Source organism: Phragmites australis, chromosome 2, assembly GCF_958298935.1.
Source record: "Phragmites australis chromosome 2, lpPhrAust1.1, whole genome shotgun sequence".
In the NCBI taxonomy this organism is placed as follows: domain Eukaryota; kingdom Viridiplantae; phylum Streptophyta; class Magnoliopsida; order Poales; family Poaceae; genus Phragmites; species Phragmites australis.
In genome coordinates, this window is record NC_084922.1 from 50,861,969 (window position 1) to 50,888,052 (window position 26,084).

At 44.2% G+C, this 26,084-nt stretch overlaps 2 protein-coding genes and 1 pseudogene across 2 annotated transcripts; 2 read left to right on the forward strand and 1 right to left on the reverse strand.

Moving 5' to 3' along the window:
- Window positions 1-13,960, forward strand: LOC133908329 (uncharacterized). The gene is made up of 30 exons (XM_062350316.1): window positions 1-608; window positions 684-1,206; window positions 1,646-1,894; window positions 2,350-2,438; window positions 2,584-2,794; window positions 2,870-3,051; window positions 3,167-3,406; window positions 4,301-4,488; window positions 4,708-4,801; window positions 4,892-4,948; window positions 5,026-5,160; window positions 6,073-6,138; window positions 6,293-6,406; window positions 6,958-7,119; window positions 7,196-7,324; window positions 7,426-7,527; window positions 8,447-8,523; window positions 8,590-8,922; window positions 10,477-10,773; window positions 10,875-10,956; window positions 11,029-11,119; window positions 11,217-11,246; window positions 11,342-11,454; window positions 11,558-11,630; window positions 11,719-11,839; window positions 11,923-12,040; window positions 12,489-12,628; window positions 12,708-12,765; window positions 12,929-12,999; window positions 13,092-13,960. Exons 1-30 carry the CDS (start codon window positions 69-71, stop codon window positions 13,633-13,635), a joined length of 5,229 nt encoding a protein of 1,742 aa, XP_062206300.1. The 5' UTR covers window positions 1-68; the 3' UTR covers window positions 13,636-13,960.
- A 118-nt stretch (window positions 13,961-14,078) lies between these two features.
- LOC133909632 (cell division protein FtsY homolog, chloroplastic-like) lies at window positions 14,079-16,660 on the reverse strand (annotated as a pseudogene).
- A 433-nt stretch (window positions 16,661-17,093) lies between these two features.
- LOC133910252 (EP1-like glycoprotein 1) lies at window positions 17,094-18,664 on the forward strand. The gene has a single exon (XM_062352768.1). It carries the CDS (start codon window positions 17,162-17,164, stop codon window positions 18,521-18,523), a length of 1,362 nt encoding a protein of 453 aa, XP_062208752.1. The 5' UTR covers window positions 17,094-17,161; the 3' UTR covers window positions 18,524-18,664.
- The last annotated feature ends 7,420 nt before the right edge of the window (window positions 18,665-26,084 follow it).

Sequence of the window (26,084 nt, forward strand, 5' to 3'; positions counted from 1 at the left end):
AAATAAGTCCCCAACTCAAAACCCCCAAACCCTTTCCGGCGGCCTCTCACGACCACGGGTCCACGGCCATGAAGCGGAAGCAGAGAGCCTCGGCGGCTGACGCCGACGAGCCCTCCCAGGCCCCGCTCCCTCTCGAATCCTTCTCGGGCGATGTCTTCACAGCTCTCACCGCGCGCTACGGCCGCTCCGCCGCCCCGCAGCACCGCCACGTCCTCGCCTCTGCCGCCGCCATCCGCTCCATCCTCCTCGACGACGGCCTCCCGCTTACCCCCGCATCCTACCTCCTCGCAGCCGTCTCGTCTCTCCGAGCCACTGGCCCCGCCGACCCCGCCGCCGCCTCCGCCCTCGCTTCTCTTCTCGTCATCCTCCTGCCCCACATCCCATCCTCCCCCTCCTCCCTCGCGCCAGCCGCCGCCTCCGAATCTGCCTCCGCACTCGCCGCCTTCCTCTCCTCACCCGATGCCTCCCAGCTCCCCACCGGTACCGTGCGCTCCGTGGTCAAGTCACTCGGCCACTTGACCCTCCATCTCGACGCTGCATCTGATTGGGGTGATGTGGCGGCGCCTCTTGAAGCTCTCCTCGCGGCTTCTGTGAGCCAGCGGGCCAAGGTGAGAAAGGTAGTAGGAACTAGTAATGGACATTTAGCAATCTCGCTCATGTGGATGTCACTTGCTGCCTTGTAGGTTCGAAAATGTGCGCAGGAGAGTGCCGAAAAACTATTTGCATACTTGGAACAGTCTGGTTGTGCGAAGAAAGCTAGCAATGCTGCAATTGGCATGTTTGAGAATCACATTTCTTCAGCGCGAAGTCTTATCAATTTGGATTCAGATGTTTCTGAGGTTAATGAGACAGAAGCGGCTCATATGCTAGGTGCAATGGTAGTTTTTGTTCCATATCTATCGAAGAAGGCAAGGATGAGGGTTTTCTCAGAAGCTTATCAGCTATTGAGTTCTAGTTTTACCCCACTTACGAGGCATGTACTTAAACTTTTGGGAATCTTGTTGGATCATCTGAAGGCTGAGAATGCTGAATCAGAGGTGGAGAGTCTTGTATCCTTGGTCGTTGCTTACTTGCCTTATGATGAGAAGAAGCCTGATGATACTATTGTCTCAGCATTGCACCTAATGAAAAGTTGCTTGGACAAACTTGTTGGTCGCCCAAAATTGTGGATGGAGGCTCTTCCAGTTGCCTTGGAGGCAGTTTCAGGTGCATATGTTTACATGTTCATGCAACAGCCTTGTATAATTATATGTTGATGCTTCTATTAGGGTATACACATATCCGGTTGAAAAAAGTGTTACAGTTTCCAGTTGACATAATCAGAATTTCCTCCAATGTCTAGAATCTTTCAATGGGAAGGAATCATCCCTTTGCTTTCTTCTGATAATTCAAAGTTCCCATTTTTTTTTGTTGCTTTTGAGAGAGTATCTTCCTGCGTTCTGTATGCTATATTCATTTGAATGCCTTAACTAATTAGATTCCCTGCGAATATTGGATCTATTACATGTGTGCAGTTGTGCTCATTTCTTTGTGATTCTTGCTTATGCAACCTTGTAATAGCTCTGTTTCACACCTTTTTTATTTTTCTTTATCGGTAATACAATGCTTACCAACCTAAACTATTCTTAAACTCTCAATTTGGCAGGATACTTAATTCTGGGGAGAAAATGTTCTGATGATATAGCAAAAGTGTTACAAGACTGTATTGACTCTTATATCGACCGAAATGTTTTTGTCACTAATGGATCACAGCTAACCAACTGTGGTGTTGAGGGTTTGAGCGATCAAGCTGTCATGAAATCAATCTGTTTATCAATCAATAACAGACTTCAGACATGTTCTTATCCTCTGGACAGTATCTTAACAATAGTCTTGGTTTTGTTTCTCAAACTTGGTATGTCTTCAATTGTTTCAGCAACATCCCTTATCTTCAATTGGACTATTCCAGAGATAATCTGAACTCTCCTAGGAGTAGTTAACCTCACCATCTGGTGCATTGTGTTTGAATGTTATTTACTGTCGCATTAAACTGCAGGTGCCTTTTCTTCTATGTCATATGCAATTCGAGCATATACATATTGCAAAATATGCATGTTGATTACAAACAAGCACTTGACACACTACAAAAGGTTACATAACGTGCAATAAAAATGTATTTGCTGTGACTAGTGGAAGTACCTAAATTAATCGTTTTAGACAGATCAAAGATTGAAAAGACTCTCCCAAGTGGTCGAAACACCCTTTTAAGCTGATGTCTGGTCCTTTTTGCATGTATGCTATTGGCCTGCTTTTCATGTCATTCACTTGATTGATTCATTAACTCTTTTGTATGCCTTAATTCTTCTGCAGGGGAGAGTTCTTATGTCTTTATGAAAGATATTCTACTTACCTTGTCACAGTTTTCTATGAAACTAGACAAAGAATCACATCTGAAGAATGTAAGCTCATTTATTGGTATATGTGTTTTCTTGATTACTGTCATACCCCTCAATAAAGAAGCATCTCTCCACTTCTTTCATGATAGAGTTATATATCATTGCTTCGTAAGTTGTAGTTTTCATTTACACCTCCTGTCACCTGCAGGTTGAAGAGTGCATTGGAGCAGCAGTGATTGCTGTGGGACCAGATAAAATCCTTTCATTAATTCCAATAACTTTTGATGAAGACAGGTTGACATGCTCAAATACTTGGCTTCTACCCATTTTGGAAAAGTATATGTATGGAGCCCCGCTGCAACATTTTCTAGAGCATATTGTACCACTAGCAAAATCTGTACAAAATGCTTCTAACAGGGGTAAGTAACTAAACACAGACAACTCATTCAAATACACACATAACACAACTTCATATCCTTTTCTTTAATTTTCAGTCAAGAAATCACGGAAACGTAAAGACTTGCAATCTTGGACTGATCAACTATGGAACTTGCTCCCTGCCTTCTGCCGCTATCCCATTGATGTACATCACAGTTTTAGTTCCCTGTCCAAGTTGCTGGTTGAAATGTTGAAGTGCGATGAGTGTCTGTACAAACCTGCTGTTAAAGCCCTGCAGGTTCAGCTATCAAATACTTCAGCTTTTTTGTTGTTAAATTCTTCTGATTTTCTGCCTTTGGAAGTATAAAGATGTTTCATGCCTTATCTCAGTTATTTTTTAAAAAAATTCTCAGCAACTTGTAGATGGAACTAGAAGACTAAGTAGCAGCGATCAAGATGTTGATATCGATATGGAACTTTCAGCCTTGTTCTCCTTGAAACATAATAATTTCAACTATTCATGTTTGGAGAGGTGCTCCAAAGAAGGTGCCTGCAAGGCGTTGAAAGTTCTGGCATCACATTCTGCAAATCTTCTTTGCACTTTTGCAGACTATTTCTTTGAATCCTCACTGGAAAAGCGTGCTTATCTGAAGGTGCATCACCTACCCATTTCTTTGTATTTATTAATTGATTATCTTGTGACTGGGCCTTCAAACTACTTAATTCAGTCATCTACATGTTGAGAAAGTATGTGAAAAATACCTAATTCATTTACGTACATGCTGAAAAAGTATCTTAGATCATGTCAACCTTGGTGATTTGCTTGATCTGTACATGGTAGATGCGTGATATGCTAAGTGGTAGATATAGTTTGTACTTTTTCACTGAAAAGAGGGGTTATGCATTTCACAAACTTGAGAAAGGCTTAACACCGTCACCACTTGATGCAGCTTTTAGCGACTGTTGAGCCTATTTGATCTCAAGATTTTGCAAAACATGATTTGTTAATGCAGCCTATCTTCATATTACCTTTTAGCAAAACACATTGGTTAAGTAAGGTTTGAACCTGTCAACTAATTTTTTTTGGTTGACATATGTAAAACCAGTACGGTACAATGGAAACATTTAGTCTAAGTGTGAGTTTACCAAAAATAGCTTTGACTGTTATAGACAAAACACAAGGAGAAGGTGCCAAAAGCTTGTTTCTTCCTAACAGTGAGCATCCTAAACAGCCAAATGCTAAGTGCCTACTGAATAAATTGGGGTTTCCAAAGTTCCCTCTAAAACCTATAAACCATGCATTTTTTGGTGTATACAGTGTGGAAAACTGGAATTGCAATTTACTTTTTTTAAAAGATCAGTTCTAGTTTTGTAAGCCACTAATTTTGTTCCAGAACATCAATTTATTGACTAACGTGATTTTGAACATTACCTTCTCTTGTGTGAGCTTAAGCAATTTTTTATGTTGATCTTGAGTGGTTATCAGAATACCTTTTCAGACTAAAAATTATGTGGTATTAGATGTGGTCATCTCTATCTTTTTCCAGGATGCTTTGAGATGCCTGGCTCCACTTTCCAGTAGCGCAAACATAAGTGAACTTTTTGTTTCACTAGTCAAAAGGTTTGATTTAGAAGATGCTCCACTGGATCCAGAGAGTCTAGAATGTCAAACTAATGAGGTAGATGGAAAGGATGAAAAGACTACTGATGCAGCAACGGGGCTAAATGATAAAAGGTTTACTTTTGTTTACTCATCTAAAAGATTGGTTCTTTTTGCTATGGTTGGTTTTTCTGTAGAGAAAGAGAACACATGCTGCCATTTCAGGCTTGTTATACATTATACAGCTGTAGCTTTGCTTATGCAGGTCTCCTCTAATGGAACCCAGTCACTTATGGTTACTTTCTGCTAGCTCAAGCTTGTCATACATCATATGATATAGTTTTGCTTGTGCAGGTCTGTTCTATTGGAACTCATTTCCACGTTGACTGAAGCTGCTGATGAAGATTTACTTGATATATTCTTTGGATTTATTAAGTCTTCTTTGCTGGTACTGTTTACTTATTTCTTTCTTTGCTACCCCAAGGCCCAACTGTTAGTAGACATTCATTTTCCATCCACTTTATCTTTTCCTTCGCAGAACAGCAGCAGGTCCTGTGACAACAAAGCTCTCATCGCATTAAGCATAATTCTGAAGGTCAGTAGTAGTTCCTTGTATGCAATTCGACAAGTATTCTTTTCGCTATTCTGGTCTCACCCGTTTCTTACTTTCAGGAACACAATGGGTACTCTTTGACCCGTTTGGATGAAATAATGATGTTGCTTCATGGAGTAAAGTCAGATTTGGATAATGCAGTTTTAGAAAGCCAATTATTATGCTACCAGTATTTATTGGTTCACATGATTAAGGTAGGTTGACTGTTGGTCTTATTTTCCATTAATCATTAATACAATGCAGTATCTGAAGCTTTCCTTCTGGAGGGCTTGGATTATCAAATTTTCATGGGTGCTTTGTTTGTCAAATTATATGGTTTTTATCTGGACCATCAAGGATTCATGGAAAGCCAAAGCCTTTTCACCTTGCTTGTCTGTCTGCTGTAGTTAAATAGAATGGTGTTCTGCCTGCAGATTATTTTATAATGTTATCTTCCCATTGATATTATTGCAAAAAAAATTATGATAAAAGGTAGGGGCTCTTACAATACTCGGGATGTTGTAAATTTGTACTAAGTAACGTGTAGATTACATTCTACTTGGTGTTAGTTTAAGTTTATCCCATCTAAATTGCAGGTAAGGAATCAAAAAATATACTCAAGTTTATTTCCGAAGTTGCTCACTTTTTTCTTCAAAATCTGCAGTTCTTCAGAACCTTAATCAAATGCTAGTGCAATGCTCAGCTCAACTTGAAATGTATTTGAAAGTAGACAAGTAGACATTGGTATAGTTAAACGAATGTACTTGTACTTCTGAAATTGCTGTATTAATTCTATAAATATACTGCTAAAAAATCTGTAAGCACCATAAGTGCTATGGTTAGTGATAATGATTTGCATTCTTAATCTTTAAGTGTTTATTTGGTTAGATTTACTTTACTAGAATAACATAATGATGTAGTTTGATTGTCTTCCAAATTGGGTGTGCCTGCCGAGACAGTATCAAGCCATTAACATGATTGTTCTTGAAATATTACTGCATGTGTCTTACCTTGTGCTTGTGTTCATGAATTTCTTTAGCCTAGTTGTGTTATATTTAGTTTGGGTTCATCTGTCTGTTTGTATGATGTCCATATATGTTTCTCTGATTTATGTTTTACTATTCTAGGTTAATGAAGAGAGCACCAGCAAGAAGGCATTCTTGATTCTAAATGATCTAATACTCACGCTAAAGGTTTGTTTTCCTACCTTACATGTCAATCAATTATGAATTGTGTATTAGATAATATTCTGCTGAGCATATACCTTTCCTATCAAGGATAATTTTCTATATCCGCTGTCATTATGCTTTATTATATTGAAATCTGCTTTTTTTTTTTCTGTTACAGTCTAAGAAAGAAAGTAGAAGATTAGCATACGATGTTCTCCTGGCAATTAGTACTGCCTTGAGGAGTTCCGAGTCAAATAGTGCAGACTCAGATCTTCAACGACTGTTCACAATGGTTAGCTCAAGAAACTCTTCTCTATTCTCAAGATATCATCCTTTGTTTTATTTGATCTAGAAATTTGATGCTGCCTTATTCGAAGATGACAGTTTCCTTTTTTGTTTTCTGTTCGTAATCATTGCAGCTCAATATGTGTTTTGTTTTTCAAGATAGAAATCTAGGGACATGTTCTATTTGTTGGTGATATGAAGTGATCGATGCTTATTAATGCATTAAGTTTAAGAATAAATCTCAAGGAAAACTCCAAACTATGAAGGCTTCTGATATGCAGAATCCAGACATGGAGCTTATATCTGATAAACTATATATGACTTGAGAAAACTTCAAGCCCTAAGAGCATAACATTGAAGCAACTACAGTAGCTAATCAACTGACCTAAAACTTGTAATATATGTAAGGCACACACCCACAGCACTATTTTGGTTTACTTTGTGTAAATATGGTGTGAATAAGCAAAGTAATTTCATATATAGCAAGTGCATAAGATGACCATCTAGTACATAAAAGTTCCATTGTTGAAGCTTATTGACTATCTTCTGTCTTTTCAGGTAATGGGATATCTTTCTAGTCCATCGCCTCACATTGTGAGTGGAGCAGTAGCTGCACTATCCTTGCTTATATATAATGATGCGAATTTTTGCATGGAAGTTCCAAATCTGATACCATCAGTTTTAGTTTTGCTGAAACATAAAGCTATTGAAGTAACTAAAGTGAGTTCTGTGACTCTGTCCATCTCAAAAGTTTTCTATTGTTCACGGTCTGATATTATCTGATCTGCGGTTTTAGGCATCTTTGGGCTTTGTTAAGGTATTGGTAACCTCTTTGCAATCAGAAAAACTACTGAATTTGCAAGCAGATATCATGAGTGGGATATTACCATATTCATCAGTTACAAAGCACCATTTTAAAGGGAAGGTTAGTATAATTGTTCCAGGGTTTAGTTTCTATTTTTTATTGTGTTCTGTACAGGGATACCTCATTACCTAAGATGGCATGTCGTCATGTTATATTTTCAGGTTGTACTGATATTGGAAATATTGATTAGGAAATGCGGGTTTGATGCTATCAACTTAGTTACACCTGAAATGTACAAGGCCTTTGTTAGAAGTGTTGAGGAGGTGAGATTTGTTATCACTTAGCTTTGGAAATAACATATTATATGTTTTCATACATGGATCATGGGACATGCTACTATGTTATGGCTTCTTTTTTGTGAATTTTGTAGGTGTAATGATCTGGCCAAGTCACATTTATATCGTAGTTGTCCCTGATTTGTTGCTTGTGGGTTAGTTTATCGAATGGAAGAGTGAAAATTATCAAACTTGCTCACATGGAAGACCAAAATTGATTTGTGTGTGTGACCAAAGTTTTCGTAGCCCAATGGAGGTAGTTGTAAAGTATATGTTTAATTGGTCATACAATAAATTATAAAGGTTTGCGGCATCTTAGGCATAATGTTACTGATCGAGGCCAGTACTGGTAAGCGATCTGTCAAAATTAATACTATTGATTATTACATGTATGTTAATTATATCGTGACATACTAACACTATAGAGTATAAGTTGTTTATTCAATTTTCGTCTGAGGACCTATTTATTAGTTTGTCATCTCAGAATCTCGAGATGTTTGAACTTAGGTCCTGATATGTGCAATGGGTCCTTAAATTGGATCATCCTCAAATTGTTTGTGATTGGCAAATTGGCTGGTAGGTGTGCCACTATGGCAGAAATTGTCTAGCAAGGAGCCATATCTGTCCTTTAGCTCCCCTTATGAGAGTAAAAGGCAAGAAACTGGGAACATACTGGAAGTTTGGTTATATCGTTGTCCTTTTCCAAGTTGCTCTTTTGCTTTTCTTAACACCACACAGATGTGGCAGCGTTACGCTGATGCATTTGAATAATTCAACTTTGAAATAATAAAGACCCTGTACTTATCTCTTGACTCAATGTGTTTGGACATAGAGCAGCTGTACATGCCTTGTGCCCTGTATTGTTTCTATGTAATCATCACAGTTTCGTGGTACTCACAATTTGCAGGGTCGCAAAGGAAATTATAATCCAGCTGATGGTGCTGAGTCCGAGGCACCAGATCACACGCAACATGATGTCAAAAGGTTAGCCCTGGTCAGTCTTTTTTTATAATCTTGTACAAATTACTTACATAATCTAGTATTATGCAGGAGAAAACGTGTTGCTTCTAATGCTGAAACTGGACAAGAAGAAACACCTAGTCGACCACCATCGAAGAGTTGGTCGGCCGGAAAGAAGCAAGCAAAGGATTTTCATTTCAAGAAAGGTGCAGGGAGAGGTAACTCTCATGTTGCTAAAAGCCAACAAAGCAAAGCTTCAGGCGGCAAAGGCGATAGGACTAATTTCAAGTCAAAGTCCAAATGGCAACCAGGGAATAGCCAAAGAAACAGAGGCGATAAATCGCCAGGAAGCAACAAAAGAACAAGAGGCGGTATGTTCAACAAGAGACAAAATCGTGGGAGTCGAGCATCCGGGCACTCCTAGTTTCAAGAAGCGTAAAAGTGCAGCGACAGCATGAGAGGAAATGACGGTAAAAGCTCCGCATGTTGCACCATTGAGCCCAGCCGTCCTTACAAGATTCTTGCCGTCCATCTTGAAGATCTTTGCCAATTTGCCAGACCATGGAACCAATTGACAGGGAGTGCGTTATGTGCGTCACTTGTGAGTCCACCGCTTTGCACAGTAAAATTTTGACTTGTAGGTGGATCGAATCGTGCCATTCTTTGCGACCATTGCTACTATCAACCTGTGGCGTACTAGAGGTAATCGAGCGCATCCATGAATTTTGTTAAAATGTTGAATTTAAATTCAGCAATACCCTAAATATCAGCTTTTGAGTGGAACCTTCAGTTCGGTTATGGCTCGTTCGGGCCTTCAGGTGTTGCCCCTGCATTGTTACTGGAGGTCGCTCACGCCGGCGTGGCAATGGGGGGCAATTCATCTCCGGTAATCAGGCGCTCACCATCTCCCGCCGGTGGCCGTTGAAGACATGGGTCTACCCGAGATAGCAGCATTCTGATTGATTGGATGATCAAATCAATTCAAATGCATTTCTTTTTCACCAATCGGCTTCCTTCCATGTTTTGCCCGATTGGGTCTCTTGGTTGTTGGGGGAGAATATAGATGCAGTTCCAATGTACTAAAGTTCCTGAACCTTACTGTTGCATTACGACCGCACCTTTTCTTTTCCCGAATGAATATGAATATTACCACTGCGCTTGTTATCCGATTTAGGTACTGTCACTTTCAGGTTCGACGTAAAAATATTCGGACGAGAAAGAGGCAACATATGAACCTCCATGTCACGTGTTAAAATTGCACACTTCCTATATCCCAATCGTCTGAAATTTAGGCTTCTATTCAAGATTTAGGGTTAGCGGTGGGGTTTGAGGTGTCCCTCAGGCTTGGAAGGTGGCCAGGAAGAAGAAGAAAAAACTCTGCCATCTCGCTCTCAAAGTAAAAATATGGGGAGGCCTTTTATACTGAAATTATAAAAGAACATCATGAAATTTTCAACGTCTTGTTAAAATGTATGCATAGTTTCTAGTACCTAGTTAGTGGTAGCAGTTTGAACGATAAAAGGCAAAAGTGGTTTCGTATAGAGATGTCAATGGAGAATTTCCTGTCGGGGAATGGCTCTCCATCCCTGCTCTCACACGAAGGAAAATTCTCCGTCCCCGTCCCCGTGCGGGGAACGGAGACAGAGGCAACACTGGATTGAGGCAGCTCACTAGGCCGACCCGCACCATGTCACGGCGCCAGGCCGTGCCTGGCTAGGTTGCGCGCTAGCGCCCGCCTGGGCCACGCATCTGACTCCCACCTAGGCTGGTCGCGCACGTCTTGGCCACTACCGCTGAGCCGAAACGAGTCCCTACGAGGAAAGAGGGACAAGAAATGCTTCCTCCTACCTATCCCCGTTAGACCCGACGAGGATATGATTTATATCATTTATATCTCCGTAGATGATAAAATCTTTCTATTTTAATCCCTTATGAAAAATCGAGGATCAGATCACATTAACATCCCTAGTTCCGTAGCATCGAAAGACCATCTTGGCTAAAAAAAAAAATCAGTAAGTTGAGGTTCAGCCCCGTAAATACTCCCGGCCCTACCTTTCCCCTCAACTCCCCTTGGCTCGAGAGCCCAGCCCAACCCGAGCGGAGCCGAGCAAGCAACGCCGCCGCCGCCGCCGCGAGCGAGGGTTGCCTCGTGGTCTCGGCGACCATGGCGGTGGCTGCCCCCGGGCAGCTCAACCTCGACGAGACCCCATCATGGGGTTCCCGCAGCGTCGACTGCTTCGAGAAGCTCGAGCAGATCGGCGAGGGCACCTACGGGTAAACCCCACCTCCCCTATACGCCCTAATCGATTTGGTGACTACTCTAATTGCCTAACAATCGGCTAATCCGCCTCCCTCCTCTCCATGGCCGCCGCTAGGCAAGTGTACATGGCGAAAGAGACGGACACGAACGAGATCGTAGCGCTCAAGAAGATCCGCATGGACAACGAGCGCGAAGGCGTAAGTTACTTTCCTTCGCGCCTTCGTTTTCTTCGTTCGTTTCGCCTCTGATGATGCGAGTTTTGTTGGCAGTTCCCGATCACCGCTATACGCGAGATCAAGATCCTGAAGAAGCTGCACCACCAGAACGTTATCAAGCTCAAGGAGATTGTCACCTCCCCAGGTGGTTTACCAATTAGTACCGTTAATTGAATGAATTTGATGTGTGCGTACTGGGTTTATCCTCTGGGCTGATGATGGGATTGGGGAAATTATCACAGGACCGGAGCGAGACGATCAAGGGAAGCCAAGTATGGCTCATTTTATTCTTGCAATTGTAGTTCCACTGGTTTTGTTGAGTGAGAGTAGTCCTAAGGTTTCATGATTTGTTGTGTTGTTTAATTAGTCGAGGGTAACAAGTACAAAGGGAGCATTTACATGGTCTTCGAGTATATGGATCATGACCTGACTGGGCTTGCAGATAGGCCAGGGATGCGGTTTACTGTGCCACAGATTAAGGTATAACCACTTATCTAAGTAACCACAGTGCTTTTCTTCAGATGCTAAAACGTTTCATCATTGACGGAATGATCTTGTGGTGTGCCGTCTTGTCTTGTTCCAGTGTTACATGAGGCAGCTGCTTACAGGTCTTCATTATTGTCACGTCAATCAAGTGCTGCATCGAGATATTAAAGGTGTTATCTGTACACAGCAATGCTGTTTTTTTTCCTTATTCATTCGCTTTGTGCCTTGCCAAGCTAATATTCAATACTTCCTTTGTAGGATCTAACCTCTTGATAGATAATGAGGGTAACTTGAAGCTTGCTGATTTTGGCCTTGCAAGATCATTCTCGAGTGATCACAACGGAAACCTTACTAACCGTGTGATCACTTTGTGGTATAGGTATTGTTTCTGATCACATGTTTGTTATTACATTTACATTTGTTATGCAAGCTTCTTATTGTTTTCCCGAATTGTGGATGCAGGCCTCCAGAGTTGCTACTCGGAAGCACAAAGTATGGTCCAGCTGTTGACATGTGGTCAGTGGGCTGTATTTTTGCAGAGCTTCTCAATGGGAAGCCAATATTGCCCGGAAAGAATGAGGTATATTTTTCAAACCATTAAACAAATAATCAAAGCATTTATTGCATTCATGTGTTAGTTTTCTCTCTCTCTTTTTATTTCTCAGTTATTCCCAATTGCATTAGATCTGTGCATGTACATGTTTTCTTGAGCCTCACATCATTGAATTTCCACTTGGATAAATAAGTGCCTCCTATCATGCTACTATGTTTGTCCAATGATCTGATGCATGATCACGGACATTCATGATGCATTGTATCACATACATGCGTGGCTTATCAGCATGTGCATTAAGTTTTTTCCTATTATACATATGCCGCTTATCGTCATGTGCGTTAACTTTTCCCCTTTTTTGTGAACCCTTGCTTCATTCACTTCCAATTTGCTTGTGGAGTAATTTTTCACTCATCATGAGCTATGCTTGTATTCAGAACTGTATCTCCCTTTTGATTATATGCTATTCCTGCAGCCAGAGCAGCTGAATAAAATTTTCGAGCTTTGTGGTACACCTGATGATTTAATCTGGCCTGGTGTCACAAAAATGCCATGGTACAACAATTTCAAGCCTTCCCGACCAATAAAGAGACGGGTTAAAGAGTTCTTTAAGCAGTGAGTGCCATACTTAACATGTGTTTACACCATATGGCTTTTGGTCTTGCAACTGCTGCTCACTCTTCTATACTTGCAGTTTTGATCGGCATGCACTGGATCTGTTAGAGAAGATGTTGACTTTAGATCCATCACAGGTATGCTACATTTAAACAGTTGTGAATTTTGACAAAAGATGTTACTTGTTCAGCTGTATGAATGGTTTTGTTCCTTTTCCCGGCCCCATGTATTGTCAGCACTTATCATTAGCATCTGCTTGTCATTCTTCAACATATTTTCACCCTTTTTTGACTTGTTCAGAGGATATCAGCGAAAGATGCTCTTGATGCAGAGTATTTCTGGACTGATCCCTTGCCCTGTGACCCGAAAAGGTACAATCTGATAGCTATTTTTGCTATAATGCCACATAACTTCTTTCTAGTGCCTTCTTTTTAAATTAACTTTCAATTGTTTGCTAACACAGCTTGCCAAAGTATGAGGCATCGCATGAATTCCAGACCAAGAAGAAACGTCAGCAACAGAGGCAAGCAGAGGAAGCTGCGAAACGTCAAAAAATTCAGCATCCTCCACCACATTCTCGTTTGCCTCCAATTCAGCAGCCAGGCCAACCACATTCTCAAATCAGGCCCGGCCAGGGCATGCACAACGCACCGCCCGTGGCAGCTGGCCCGAGCCATCACTATGCAAAACCCCGTGGGCCAGGAGGCCCTAACAGGTATCCACAGGGTGGGAATCAAAGCGGAGGCTACAATCCGAACCGCGGTGGAGGGCAGGGTGGTGGATATGGAAGTGGTCCATATCCTCAGCAAGGAAGAGGACCTCCTCCTTACCCTGGTGGTGGGATGGGTGGAGCAGGTGGTCCACGGGGTGGCGGTGGTAGTGGCTATGGAGCTGGTGGACCAAATTACCCACAAAGTGGCCCATACGGTGCGTCCGGTCCAAGCCGAGGGCCAAACTACCCTCAAGGTGGTTCTCGCAATCAGCAGCAGTATGGGAACTGGCAATAATATGGCAATATCATGCCATGATGAAATTACCTTCCAGTTGGACTATGCATTGGAAGAACCGTTTCAGTTGAACCACTTTCTTATATGCTTGTCATAATTACTAGTATAACACAATCCAGGCGTCTCATAAGTACGCTATTTATCACTTTAGCTGTATAGCATGATCACCAATTAGAGGTTTGTGTACTCAGATCCTTTAATTATACGACTGGAAGGATGTGAGGAAAACAATGCTGGTATATTCTTGCCGAGGTTATGTGCGTCCAAAACAGCATTAATCTTGTTGAATCACAAGAAATATGTAAATCTAATCCTTGCTTGTTCATCTTCATGGACTTCGAATTAGGATGCATGTAAAAAGCCAGAAGTGAGACAAGTGATGAACAAAATTGTGATTGACTTCTTGTTCTACAATTTGCTTCTATATCTATCCTGTTAGCGAAATCTCTTACATGGAAAAGCCAAAGTAATGACAGTAAAAAATATTACAGAAGAAGCATGATTATTTCTCCAAAATTCAAATTCATGGGAAAATGGCTTCAACAAATGCCTCGGCGTCAAATGGTTGTAGGTCTTCCATCCCTTCACCGACCCCAACAAACTTCACTGGAATTCCAAGTTCATCGAACGCTGACCTGCAACACATCAAGCAAGAAAACCCAGGTTAGACTCTGAAGGAAACTATATTGCAACAAGGTAGTGCATACCACGCAGCCACCCCGCGCAGTGCCATCCATCTTAGTCAGGATGAATCCTGTGACTCCAACAACCTGGTGTTAAGCCAAGAATATACATTATTAGCACTAATCTTTTTGAAAAAAGAAGATGAAATTCAGCTCCAAAACATCAGGTATAGTGATCACATCATTGAACTCCCTCGCTTGGTGTAGCATGTTTAAGCCAGTTGTGCCATCGAGAACCAACAAAATCTCCTGTAGACCATGGACAACATTATAATTATCAACTAAAACATGAGCAAAGAATAAAGTACTCTGCATCACTAAACCTGCCGACAAAGTAACTTTTTTTTTGCATATTAAATACAACATACATTAGGAGCACCAGGAAGGGCTTTAGGTATGACTTTTTTGCAAGAAACCAACTCTTCCATCAGACCATAATTTGTATGAAGTCCTGAGAATTAAAGCTGAAACATAGTTAATTTCCCATGGCAAGTAAATAGCCAAAGATATGCTGCTCGAAGTCTCAAACAACAACCCTACTTCCTGATGTATCACATAGAACCACATCAAATCCTTCACGCTTCCCACGTTTCACTGCCTGCGAGAGAACTACCAAGCAAGTCAAATTAGATGAAACATAAGAGTAGAGCTTCGTAGGTATGAGAGAGCATAGTACTTCCATAATGCTCGTCAGATCATAAAGTCATACCTGCTGGAGGTTGTGCCTTCTTATCATTATCGATGACAATCTCTGAACCAGTTCTCTCAGCCCAAACTTCTAGCTGGTCACAAGCTTCTGCTCTGAAGGTATCACCTGCTGTCATCAATACCTATATTATGGTTCAAAGCAGGAATGTAAACTCATTAATTTTATTTTCTCTGAGAAACCGTGGTTGATCCAGAACTATAAATAGAAAGCAATCAGTACATTATCAGTACGTCATGAAACCCGACAGTGCACAATGTACTGAAGCAATACATATAGCTGGACCTTTTCCCACACAACTAGCCTATAAACAAGGAGATGCCAAGAAAATAGTCTCACCTTCACTCCTTCATCCTTAAATCTGTAAGCAAGCTTCCCTACAAAATTTTGCAAACGAAAAGAGTGATCAATCTACCAGTTGATAGCATCGTGCAGTTGGATACAAAGAAAACAACCTTTCAGAATTAATAAATTATAGGAAGAACAGAGTGCCAAACAAAGCAGTGGCCCCAGTTCAAAGCGAATGTGGTCTATTCTAGCTAAATTACTCAAACTCTTGACTTCATAGTGCTACATTACTAGGAACCTAGATTGCCCTCTTGCAGTTGAAAATCGGTGTCAAATTAACCTTGAAAGACAAAGCATTTAAGTATCCAAAAAGGCAATGCAATCGGCGACACGGTAAAGTATGCAAGGGAATTACCTAGCGAGGTTGTCTCTCCACTTCCATTCACTCCCACGATCATGATGATCGCCGGTTTCCTCGCATAATGACAAAGCACAATGAGAGCTCCCAAACCGCAAACCCCAATCAACAAACGATTCTCGTAGGAAGGAGGGAGCAGAAGCTGAAGCCGAGGTTCAGCTCCGAGTTGCCGCCCTTGCTCGTCAGCAGCTCAAGGATGCAACCTTTCAGCGCCGCCTGCACCATCATCGACCATCAACAAGATAAATCATCACTAAACCAGTCACAATGCCCACTAAAATTAAATTTAGGAACCCATTAGAGAGACCGAATCGACCTTTATCTCGGGCCAGGACTTGAGCTTGCCATCGCGGATCTCCTCGCGGAGCGTGTCCACGATCCGGAAGGAGATCTTGGGCCCGAAGTCCGACACCAGCAGCGCCTGCGTGGGAATTAGTAGCAGCGAGAAGCATCAGAATCAAAATGGACGAGGCAAAGGGAGACTCGAGAGCCGGTAGGTACCTCCTCGAGATCGTCTAGGACGCGGTCGGTGTCGGCGAGGTTCCAGTTCCAGTAGGTGAGGAGCTCGTCGACGACGGAGAGGTTCTCGCGGGTCTTGGAGAAGCCGGAGAAGAGCTTGTCGACGTCGCTCTTGGCCTTCTCCTTGATGAGTCTGCCGAGGCCGGTGAAGAAGCCCGCCTGTCCGGCCGCGGCCGGAGGAAGCGGGGGAGAGGAAGGGGAGGACGTGGGAAGGTGCCGCCATGGATAGCGCGCGCTGGGCAAACGGGAGTACTTTACAATGGAGGAGAGGCAGAGCACAACAGCGAGGGCCCACGCTGTTATTCTGGTGGGCTGGCGGGCCGAATTTCGAAGATGCCAGCCCATAATTTGCGTTCAGTCCTAGGCAACTCACCGGTGTTATACATTTCGAAGATGCAGATAGTTGTAATCTTCTTTTTATCCGGTGTTATACATTTTTGAGAAATGCATACGGTATTATACAGAGGATGACTACGAGACACAAGCAGCAATCTTGATTCTAGGCTGTAACGCACATTATACACGGGGACTTAAGAGATACTCGTAGCAAACCAGGAGTACTTGCTGGCGCGCATTGCCACTAGTATTTGCAACCGGTCAAAGCAAGCACACGGTGGATTTGGATTTGGATCGCCCATGAGCATGAGCTGGCTACCAACAAGCCGTCACGTGCACCGCTTGGCTTGGGGCAGTCCTGAACCAACGGCGGCGCGACGCGCTCTGCATGCAGCTGATCGGCGTTTCGATGTGCCGGTCACTCGCAGCACGCGGGCAGGACCGCGGTCCGCGAACGCTATAAAAAAAAAACGCGGGTACATTCCATGCCACGCCTACTCGCCCTCGCCCTCGCCCTCGCCCGACTCCGCTTCCCCCTCCCGTCCAAGTCGAACCACTCAAACGCTCTCGGCTGCAATGCGGTTCCTCGGCGTCGTCCTCGCGCTCGGCCTCCTCGTCGGCGGCCTCCGCGCGCAGCCGTTCGACTACCCGTCGGCCAGGCCCTCCACGTCCTGGGCCAACACGGACGCCTCCCTCACGCACCACGTCACCTACAGCGACGGCTCCGTGGCGCGCGCCGCGCTGCTGCGCCTCAACCCGGCTGGCTTCGGCCCCTCCTTCGCCTTCGGCTTCTTCTGCACCAACCACCGCGCCGCGCCGTGCACCGACTTCCTCCTCGGCGTCGCGGTCGTGTACTGCAACAGCGGCGCGCTCATGACGTCCGTCGTAACGGGCATACCGCAAGTGGTCTGGTCGGCCAACCGCCGCAATCCCGTCGGGGAAGGCGCCACCGTGCAGTTCACCGCGGGGGGCGACCTGGTGCTCAAGGCAGCCAACGGCAAGGTCGTATGGTCGGCGAGCACCGCGGGCCGGTCCGTCGCCGGCATGAGCATAAACAGCGATGGCAACCTGGTGCTGTTCGACGGGAGCAAAAGGCAGGTCTGGCAGTCGTTCGACCACCCCACCGACACGCTGCTCGTCGGGCAGTCGTTGAAGCAGGGAGCGCGGCTCGCCGCCAACTCTTCCGCCGTGAACTGGAACGAGAGCCGGCTCTACCTCACCGTCGCCGACGACAGCTTAAGCGCCTACGTCAGCGCCAAGCCCCCGCAACGCTACTACCAGCTTGGCTTCAGCAAGACCACCGGAGCCTACGCGACGTACAACAACGGCAGCCTCACGGTGTTCGCACGGCCCGGTTCGCCGCTGACCACCATCCAGCTGCCCACCGTCGGCGCCAAGACGGTGCAGTACATGCGCCTGGAGTACGACGGCCACCTCCGACTGTACGAGTGGCAGCCAGCGGGGTGGGCGCCGGTGTTCGAGGTGCTGCGCCTCTTCCCAGACGACTGCGCGTACCCGACGGTGTGCGGCGCCTACGGCGTGTGCACGGAAATGCAGTGCAGCTGCCCGGACGCGACCAACTTCCGGCCGGTGGACTTCCGGAGGCCCAACCGCGGATGCGTCCCGGCGGCGGCGCCGATCCCGTGTGGCGCCCCGCGGCGCACGCACCGGCTGGTGTCGCTGCAGGGCATAGCGTACTTCAACGATTACGCCACCAGCATGAAGACGCTGCAGAGGGTGAGCGAGGACGCGTGCAAGAAGGCGTGCTTGGACGACTGCGCGTGCATGGCGGCGCAGTTCGTCTACGGGGCCAACGCCAGGGACGGGTTCTGCCTCTTGCAGTCGGAGGTGTTCTCGCTGGAGACGTCGCTGCCGGAGGTGGTGCACTACAACTCCACCATGCATCTCAAGGTGCAGGCCAAAGGAGCCACATTTTGAGCACTACAGTCTGCTTCCCACACGCCAAGATCCTTGAAAATGACATGAATAATCAAAATACTTGTGAGTTGTGATTATGTTTCAATCCAATACTTGTGAGTTGTGACTGCACTGTAATAAAGTCGCCTTTCTTTTTCTTAAGTTCGTGGTGAGGTTTGAAGTTGACAACCAGCAGAAATGTTCAAAAGCAGCCTAATTGCTGCTCTGTTACTTTGATTCTGGTTCTGCTGCTCTGTTTCGGACCACCTGTTTGAAGTTAGAACCACTGTCGTTAGCCTCCAAATTTAGCTCTTTCTCCAACAGACACATTTGTTTGACGCGAAACAAGTTAAATGCGTTCCATATAAATCGATCCCATCCCGAGCCAGGCTTGAATTCAGATCTTCGCAGTTTTAACACCAAAAGGGCAACGAAAACGAGAATGGTGAAGTCCATGCCGCGCGTTGCTGTTGATAGGATTTGCGGTTGCCGCCGGCACGCCGGACTACCGTGACGCGCTCGCCAAGTCGCTCGTTTTCTTCGAGGGGCAGCGGTCTGGCAAAACAGATGAACAGAACAGATTCTGTGACTGATCAATGATCGACATGCAACTGCATGTAGGATTATCTGGTGAGGAAGAACGAGGAGGCGTCCGAGTTCCGGGGCCAGGCGGATAGGTTCGTGTGCAGCGTCGTGCCGACCTCGCCGGCAGCGAGCGTCAAGTACACGCCGGGAGGATTACTGTACAAGTCGGACGGGAGCAACCTGCAGTACGTGACCTCGACGTCCTCCCTGCTCTCGACCTACGCCAAGTACCTCAGGGCGTCCAAGAACAAGAAGGCGGTGTTGGTATTATGATCTCGGTGGCTAACAACCTACCGATCCTTTAAGGGAGTCTAACTCCACTACGGGCTCCGATCGGAGGCGTTAGAAACAACTCGTGGTTTTGTTCTCTGTGGCCCAAGCAATATAAAAGAGGGAGCCGGCCATCTCACACAATCTAACGATTGGCTGAGATATGTCTCTCCTATTCGTCCGATCAATCTAAGTGCTGGAGCAAATAGGAAGACCAACGCCTCCTTTGCAGGAAGATGACCGGTGTTCTCTTATGCTCCACCGTGACTTTAACGAGCTCTTTCACTAAACCAACGTCCACTACATCAACCTCATCATCAAGCTGGCCACATCTGCACCATCCTCTTCATCTCGACAGAACTGCGTCAACTCGCTGCACCTCACCAATCAACTCTAGATGGTATCTCCGAATGAATGCACACATTCATGCTTCCGTAATTACAGGTGCTTGATCTAGAGTTAGGCCATCATATTGATTAGCTAAGGTTTAGACTCAACAATCGGTATCAGAGCCTAACTTGTCTCTAACCAAGCCCATTATACCTTAATTATGTTAGATTGTGTTCGTTGATATCGCTTTATGATTAAACGGGCCTAATTAGTTTCAGTTTACATCAATTAGTTGCCAATTATGTGTTTTAAGTTCACATTAAGCTTGAATTAATGCTCATGATCATGTGTTGGGGTGTTTATGTCTCGGTTTGACCTATTTTAATCTTGTTTAGCCCCAATTAGTGTCAGATTATATCACATGTTCATGAATTAGGTGTTTTGAGGCTAGGATTAGATGTAATTTATGCATATATGTGTGTTATTGTGTGCTATTCGGATTGATTTGAGGGCCTTAGGGCATGTGTAAGCCCTGGATAGTACGTAGAAGGAGGGAAATTTGGAGAATTCGAAAGAACCCTAATGAAAAAATCTAAAAAAATTCTCCAAATCTCCAAATCCGAGCCCTTTTCCCCAATTTCAAAGACCTAAACCCGCAAATCCCCACATTAGAACCCTAGAGCAAGCAAGAAAAGGGAGAGGTCTTACAGTTATTGGCGCTCTTCATCGCTGTCACGCCCATCGGAGCCTCGAGCTCTTCTTCTCCAGCGAGATCTCCCCTCCTATCCCTTGATCGCGTGCGGATCATCCGGCTCGGACCTCTTCATGTGTCCGGAGCATGTATCCTTTCTGCCACGCGTGCATGCTATCTTCACGAAACCACTGAAGATCGGCTCGACGGAGCCGTGCTCAACCGCATGCGTGCTCCGGCAAACTAACCCATGGCGGCTCTGTTAGGGCTCTGCTCTCTCTCTCTCTCTCATCCTCGCCAGTGGCTTGCCGCCACCAGATTTCCCTTGGCCACCTCCCTCTCTCTCGCTTCTCTCTCACACGACGGCCTCAGGACGGGAGGGGAGGAATGAGGCTAGGGTTAGGGCGACCAGCGTTTCGCTGTAGTTTTTTATCCGGGCGAGAATGACGACGCGCCGTCGGATCCTGATGAACGGCTATGATGCATCAGGGGGATCTTAGGTTGGCCGTTTTCGGGTCGGAGCGGGCGAGCTGGGTCGGCACGCCATGTTGGGCTGCGAGGCTAATTTCTAGGCTTTTCCATTTAATAAAAATTTCTAGTGATTTCTAATGTTTTATTCATTTAAGCACTGGTTTAATGATATAATTGCCCATATAATATCATATTATGTGCTGAAAATTCATGATTAATTCTCTAGACAAACTGGAACCAATGGGAAGATTTTTCAGAGAATTTTACAGTCATTTTATATATATTCATAATTACTTTATGACTAAAGTTGATTGTAATTGTGCGTCATTTTATGTGTTAATTCAATTTTTTTTTCGTCTCCTGCTCAACAGTGATGCGGATTAGAGTTTTATATCTTGCATGATTTTAATCAGATGAATGTAGGATTATTTTTGTGTAAATTATTTATTTATGATAAATTTTCTAATATGATCTATTTTCCTGGGATTGGGATGTGATGATTACTTTGCTTATAAATATTATGCCTGTGATGACTGGATTTTTGCTTGTCCATGAAAGCGGCAAATGTCGGGAAACTATGTCAAAATTTCAAATAATTTCCGGACTTAATGGATTTTTAGACGAGTGATCGATGTTAGCATCCGGGTTTGTAGAAACCGGGGTGTTACAGTTTGGCTCCATAGAATCGCCACCCGTCCATATTCTTAAGTTCTGAATTGTCGGAGCCATTCATGAAAACACGATTTTAAACGGATGGACAAGATTAGTATAGGGTGTATCCCTTGTTCCTTGATATCTATGACTTATGAGTTGGTAAAACTGAGCTACACTTACTGTAGAAATTGCTCATGCAGCATAGCAAAGATGAACCGAAGAGAAACCATGTATGCGTGATACGAAGTTGAATAAAACCTGATGCTAACTACATATCTGGACCGAAGAGACCGATGTAGGCACGATTCTACATCAAGAGACTGAAGTATCTGGCAGCTTACCGTACATTCCTGCTTTAAAAAAAAGTAGACCTCTTTCTAATCTAAATTTTCTGTAGGAAGTGATTTTTTTTAAAAGTGATGATGTAAAATAAAATATATAAAAATAATAATTTTGTGCGGGAAGTGAATCAGAAGAAACTGTTTTTTTCAGCTCCCTAATTTTACTTTATTTCAGACAATCATTTTCACTGATTCTATTAAGTGAGTAAAAACTGAAAACTGATATTCGATAGGGCTCTCTAATCCTAGCTAAAAAATATTCTGAAAACTCTGCCAAATAAACCTTAATATTACAACTGTAAGAGCCAGCTGAGATAAAAGAAGAAGCTGCCTGATTTGAATATGCAGAAGACCCGGTGATTGCTACCACTGCACTCTCTTGCAGTAAAATCTGCTCCGCCTTGACAAAACCTTTCTTGTAACAGCCAAAGCTACCAAATCAACAGTGAGTCAATGACCATAAGACAAGAGCACACATCTCTTCTTGTACTTCTTGTTGTTGTGGTTTTCTTTTTCTTCTCTTTTTTTTTTTCTTTGAGAGAGAGAGAGGAGCACACACTTCGGGCCGAGGGCTGCAGGAAGAAGAAGGATCGGTTGCTTGGTGTTGAGGCCCACGAGACAGCAGCCCACCAGAGTGGAGCAATTGAACTAGATCCCTTGGGCCTCCGATTCCCAACACAGGCGAAGGTAGAGTTTTTTTTTTATATTTTTTGGAGTTTAAATTTAAATAAATAGATTCTCGGCGAAAAGATTTGTAAAAGAAGGTGCCTACCGCCCTCTCAGAGGGCGGGTACGGGTGCTAACCGCCCCCTGAGAGGGCAGTAGGCCTTCCCGCCCGGGCCCCCCCGCTTACCGCCCCCTCAGGGGGCGGGTAGAGGTCCTTACCGCCCCCTGAGAGGGCGGTAAGAGCTCCTCCCGCCCGCCGCCCCGCGCCGGCCCCCCTGCGCCCTGAGTCTATAAAAACCCCGAAAATTAGAGAAAAAACCAGAAAATTCGGAAAAAAGAAAAGTTGAGAAGAGAGAGGAGAAGAGAGGAGAGGAGAGGGGAGGAAGAGAGATCGGCGAAGCCCTGCTGCATTTGGGCTGCGGATTTGGAAAAAAAATTCAGGTCAATCTTTTTATCCTTTTTATTGTTGTTAATTAGTGCAGTAGTAGTATATGACATAGATTTTAGATAGTTAGATCTAGGGTTTAGAAAATTGTAAAATTTAGTTAGAAAATTGCACGATAATAGTTGAATATAGAATATTATTTTTAGTACATTATTTTCAATTTGTTACCTGTAGTATATTATTTGTAGTATATTATTTTCAGTATGTTGTTTGTAGTATATAGTTTATAGTATATTACTTGTACATGCAGACGTATGAGTCAACAGTAGATGATAATTTGCGAACCTAGGGTAGTATTTAAAAACTATTTTATCCGATAATCAGAAATATAGTTTGTTGTCTTAACATGTGTTATGTTTGCGGGTGTTTCCAGGAATGGGAGATAAATTAATTTTTCAGATATATTATGGTGATGGTGAAATTATGTACGGTCCCAACGGTGTAGATCTCTCTGGATTTCGCCATGTTATGAAGGGGCTTAGTAAGGCTAATGAGAGGACTATTGTGGGGGTGTGCAAATGGCTCATGCGGTTTTTCCAACTGGATCCGCAGCAATATGAGCTAAAGTTGAAAGGTGTTCTGAGCCGTGATAGTCATGGATACTTTGGTGAGCTTGTTCCCATTGAAGCCACATCAACTTGGAGGCAGTATGTAGATATATGCTGTGAACGTGGCATGCCGCTTGTTTTATTAGCTGTGGCGTACCTGAAAGATCAAAATGAGGTAAACTCTGAAGAAGCAGTAGCAGGACCAAGTAAGGCAGTGGAAGATGAGTCAGAGGCGGCTAATGTAGGGTCCAGAGAGGAGGTTGGTGATGCTCCAGACCTGGAGCCGATGGGTGTAGCTGATGAAGGGGAGCACATCCCTAGCATCATTGAAGATATAGATTTGGAGGATGAAGAGTTGGAGGAAGGCCTTGCCGATGGGGATTCTTCTGATGAGGAGGGTAATGCTGCAGTTCTGCGGAGTGGCGGGATCAAGAATTTTCGAAGTTGATGGTTAGCGAGGCTGACCAGACACCGTGGCCATACCATGAGAATGAGGTGTCACAGGGTGCTATGTACCCTACAAAAGAGGCAGTTATTGATGCTGTGAAATTCTGGTCGTTGTCTCTCCGTAGGCAATTCAAGGTTGTTAAATCAAGTAAAAGAGAGTACGATGTGAAGTGCTTGGTTCCTGAGTGCCCTTGGCGGGTGCACGCATTTAGAGGGAAATGGGTAGACTACTGGCAATGCTCAATAGTTAAGGAACATAATTGTCATATTGAGGAAATAGAGTTCGCCCATCGGAACCTGTCTTCTGCTTTCATTGCAAATGTTATGTACAGAGAGATTGTGGACAACCTAAGGTATGAGCCACGATCAATAATCCGTGCTATTGAGCAAAGGTTCCAGTACACAATAAATTATGCGAAGGCATGGAGGGCGAAACAAAAGGCTATTGAGATTAGGTTCGGTACATATGAAGATTCGTATCACAATCTACCTCGTCAATTAGCCATAATTTGTGCAAGAAATCCAGGCAGCTACTATTATATCAAGCATTACCCCTCTACTGATGTGGAGTACAACGGAAAAAGAGTGTTGCAGCGTGCTTTCTTTGCATTCGGTGCAACTATCAAAGTATTTAGATATTGCCGATCCATCATATGCCTAGATGGAACATTCCTAACTGGGAAGTACAAATGGCAGATATTGTCTGCAATAGGGGTCGACGGTAACAACCAAGTGCTGCCACTAGGGTTTGCGTTCGTGGAGAGTGAGAATGGGGACAGCTGGTATTGGTTCCTAGAGCGGGTGAAGCATGCAATTGTTCTTGACCGACCAGATGTGTGTCTCATTCATGATAGACATGCAGGATTGTTGCAGGCTTTGCTGGATATGCAACACTGTAGCGTGCGACGGGGTGTACCAGTACAGTGGCCAGATCTCAAAAGCAGGTGGTGCATGCGCCATATGGGTGCGAACTTCTACAGACAGTTTAAAAACAAAGAGTTAATGAAGCTCTTTAAGAAGTTGTGCAGTCAGAACCAACAACGTAAGTTCAATGCATTATGGGCAAGACTTGATGAACTGACTCTTAAACAAACTGCGGAGGCTGCACCTAACCGTGAGGAACCAATAGCTCTCGGTCGGCTCCCAACCGATACTCCGCAGATTGTACGGAGATCTCGCTCATCTATTAGGAGCTTTTCACAGTGGATACGCAATGAGCCCAATGAAAAATGGGCTTTGCTGTACGATAGTGATGGTGCCAGGTATGGAGTAATGACTACAAACCTTGCAGAGGTTTATAACTGGGTCATGCGAGGAATGAGGTCCCTACCACTAGTTGGAATTGTAGAAGGCATTTTGCATGGCACCTGCAAGTACTTCATTGATCGGTTTGCAGCTGCTAAGGTTGTAATGGAGGACAATCGTATGCTTTATGGCCGGATGCTATGTGAGTACATGGAGAAGGCAAATAGGAAGGCTCACATGCATCGCGCAAATCAAGAGGGCACAGCAGAGCACAGGTTCAGTGTCCTGTGTCGGGATAAGGGTCGGAGGGGGGGTAGACGTGAGCGGCATGTTTAAGAGTGTGTGCTAAGAAGTGGGACATGCATATGTAGTTGTCAGAAGCCACAATTACTCCACAAACCTTGTACACATGTCATAGCTGCGTACGCGGAGCACCATATGCTTCCAAGGCAATATGTGTCACAATATTTCATGAAAGATCAAGTACTGAACACCTGGAACCAGGAGCTGTATGGTTACGGCATTGTTGACACATTTACAAGTAACCCAGGGCCTTCAAGAATATATGTACCTGATTTGGGAAAGATGAAGAACACACCGGGCCGAAGACAATCTCGGCGGATTCGTAATGATATGGATGAATCCGAGGCTGGCCCTAGGATGCAGCGATGCAGTCAGTGCAATGAAGTAGGTCACACTTACAAATATTGTCCCAAAAGTGCAGGCGGTGATGCACCTGTTGTCTAGGTCAGCTAGTTTGGTACTTTGAATTAATATGTGTTAATTTCGCGTACGGTTAATTTGCATTCGAAGTTTGTTGTTCTTGTATTTATTTCTCAATGCACTAATGTACATGTCTTTCAAATGCAGAGATGGCTCAGCCTTCGAC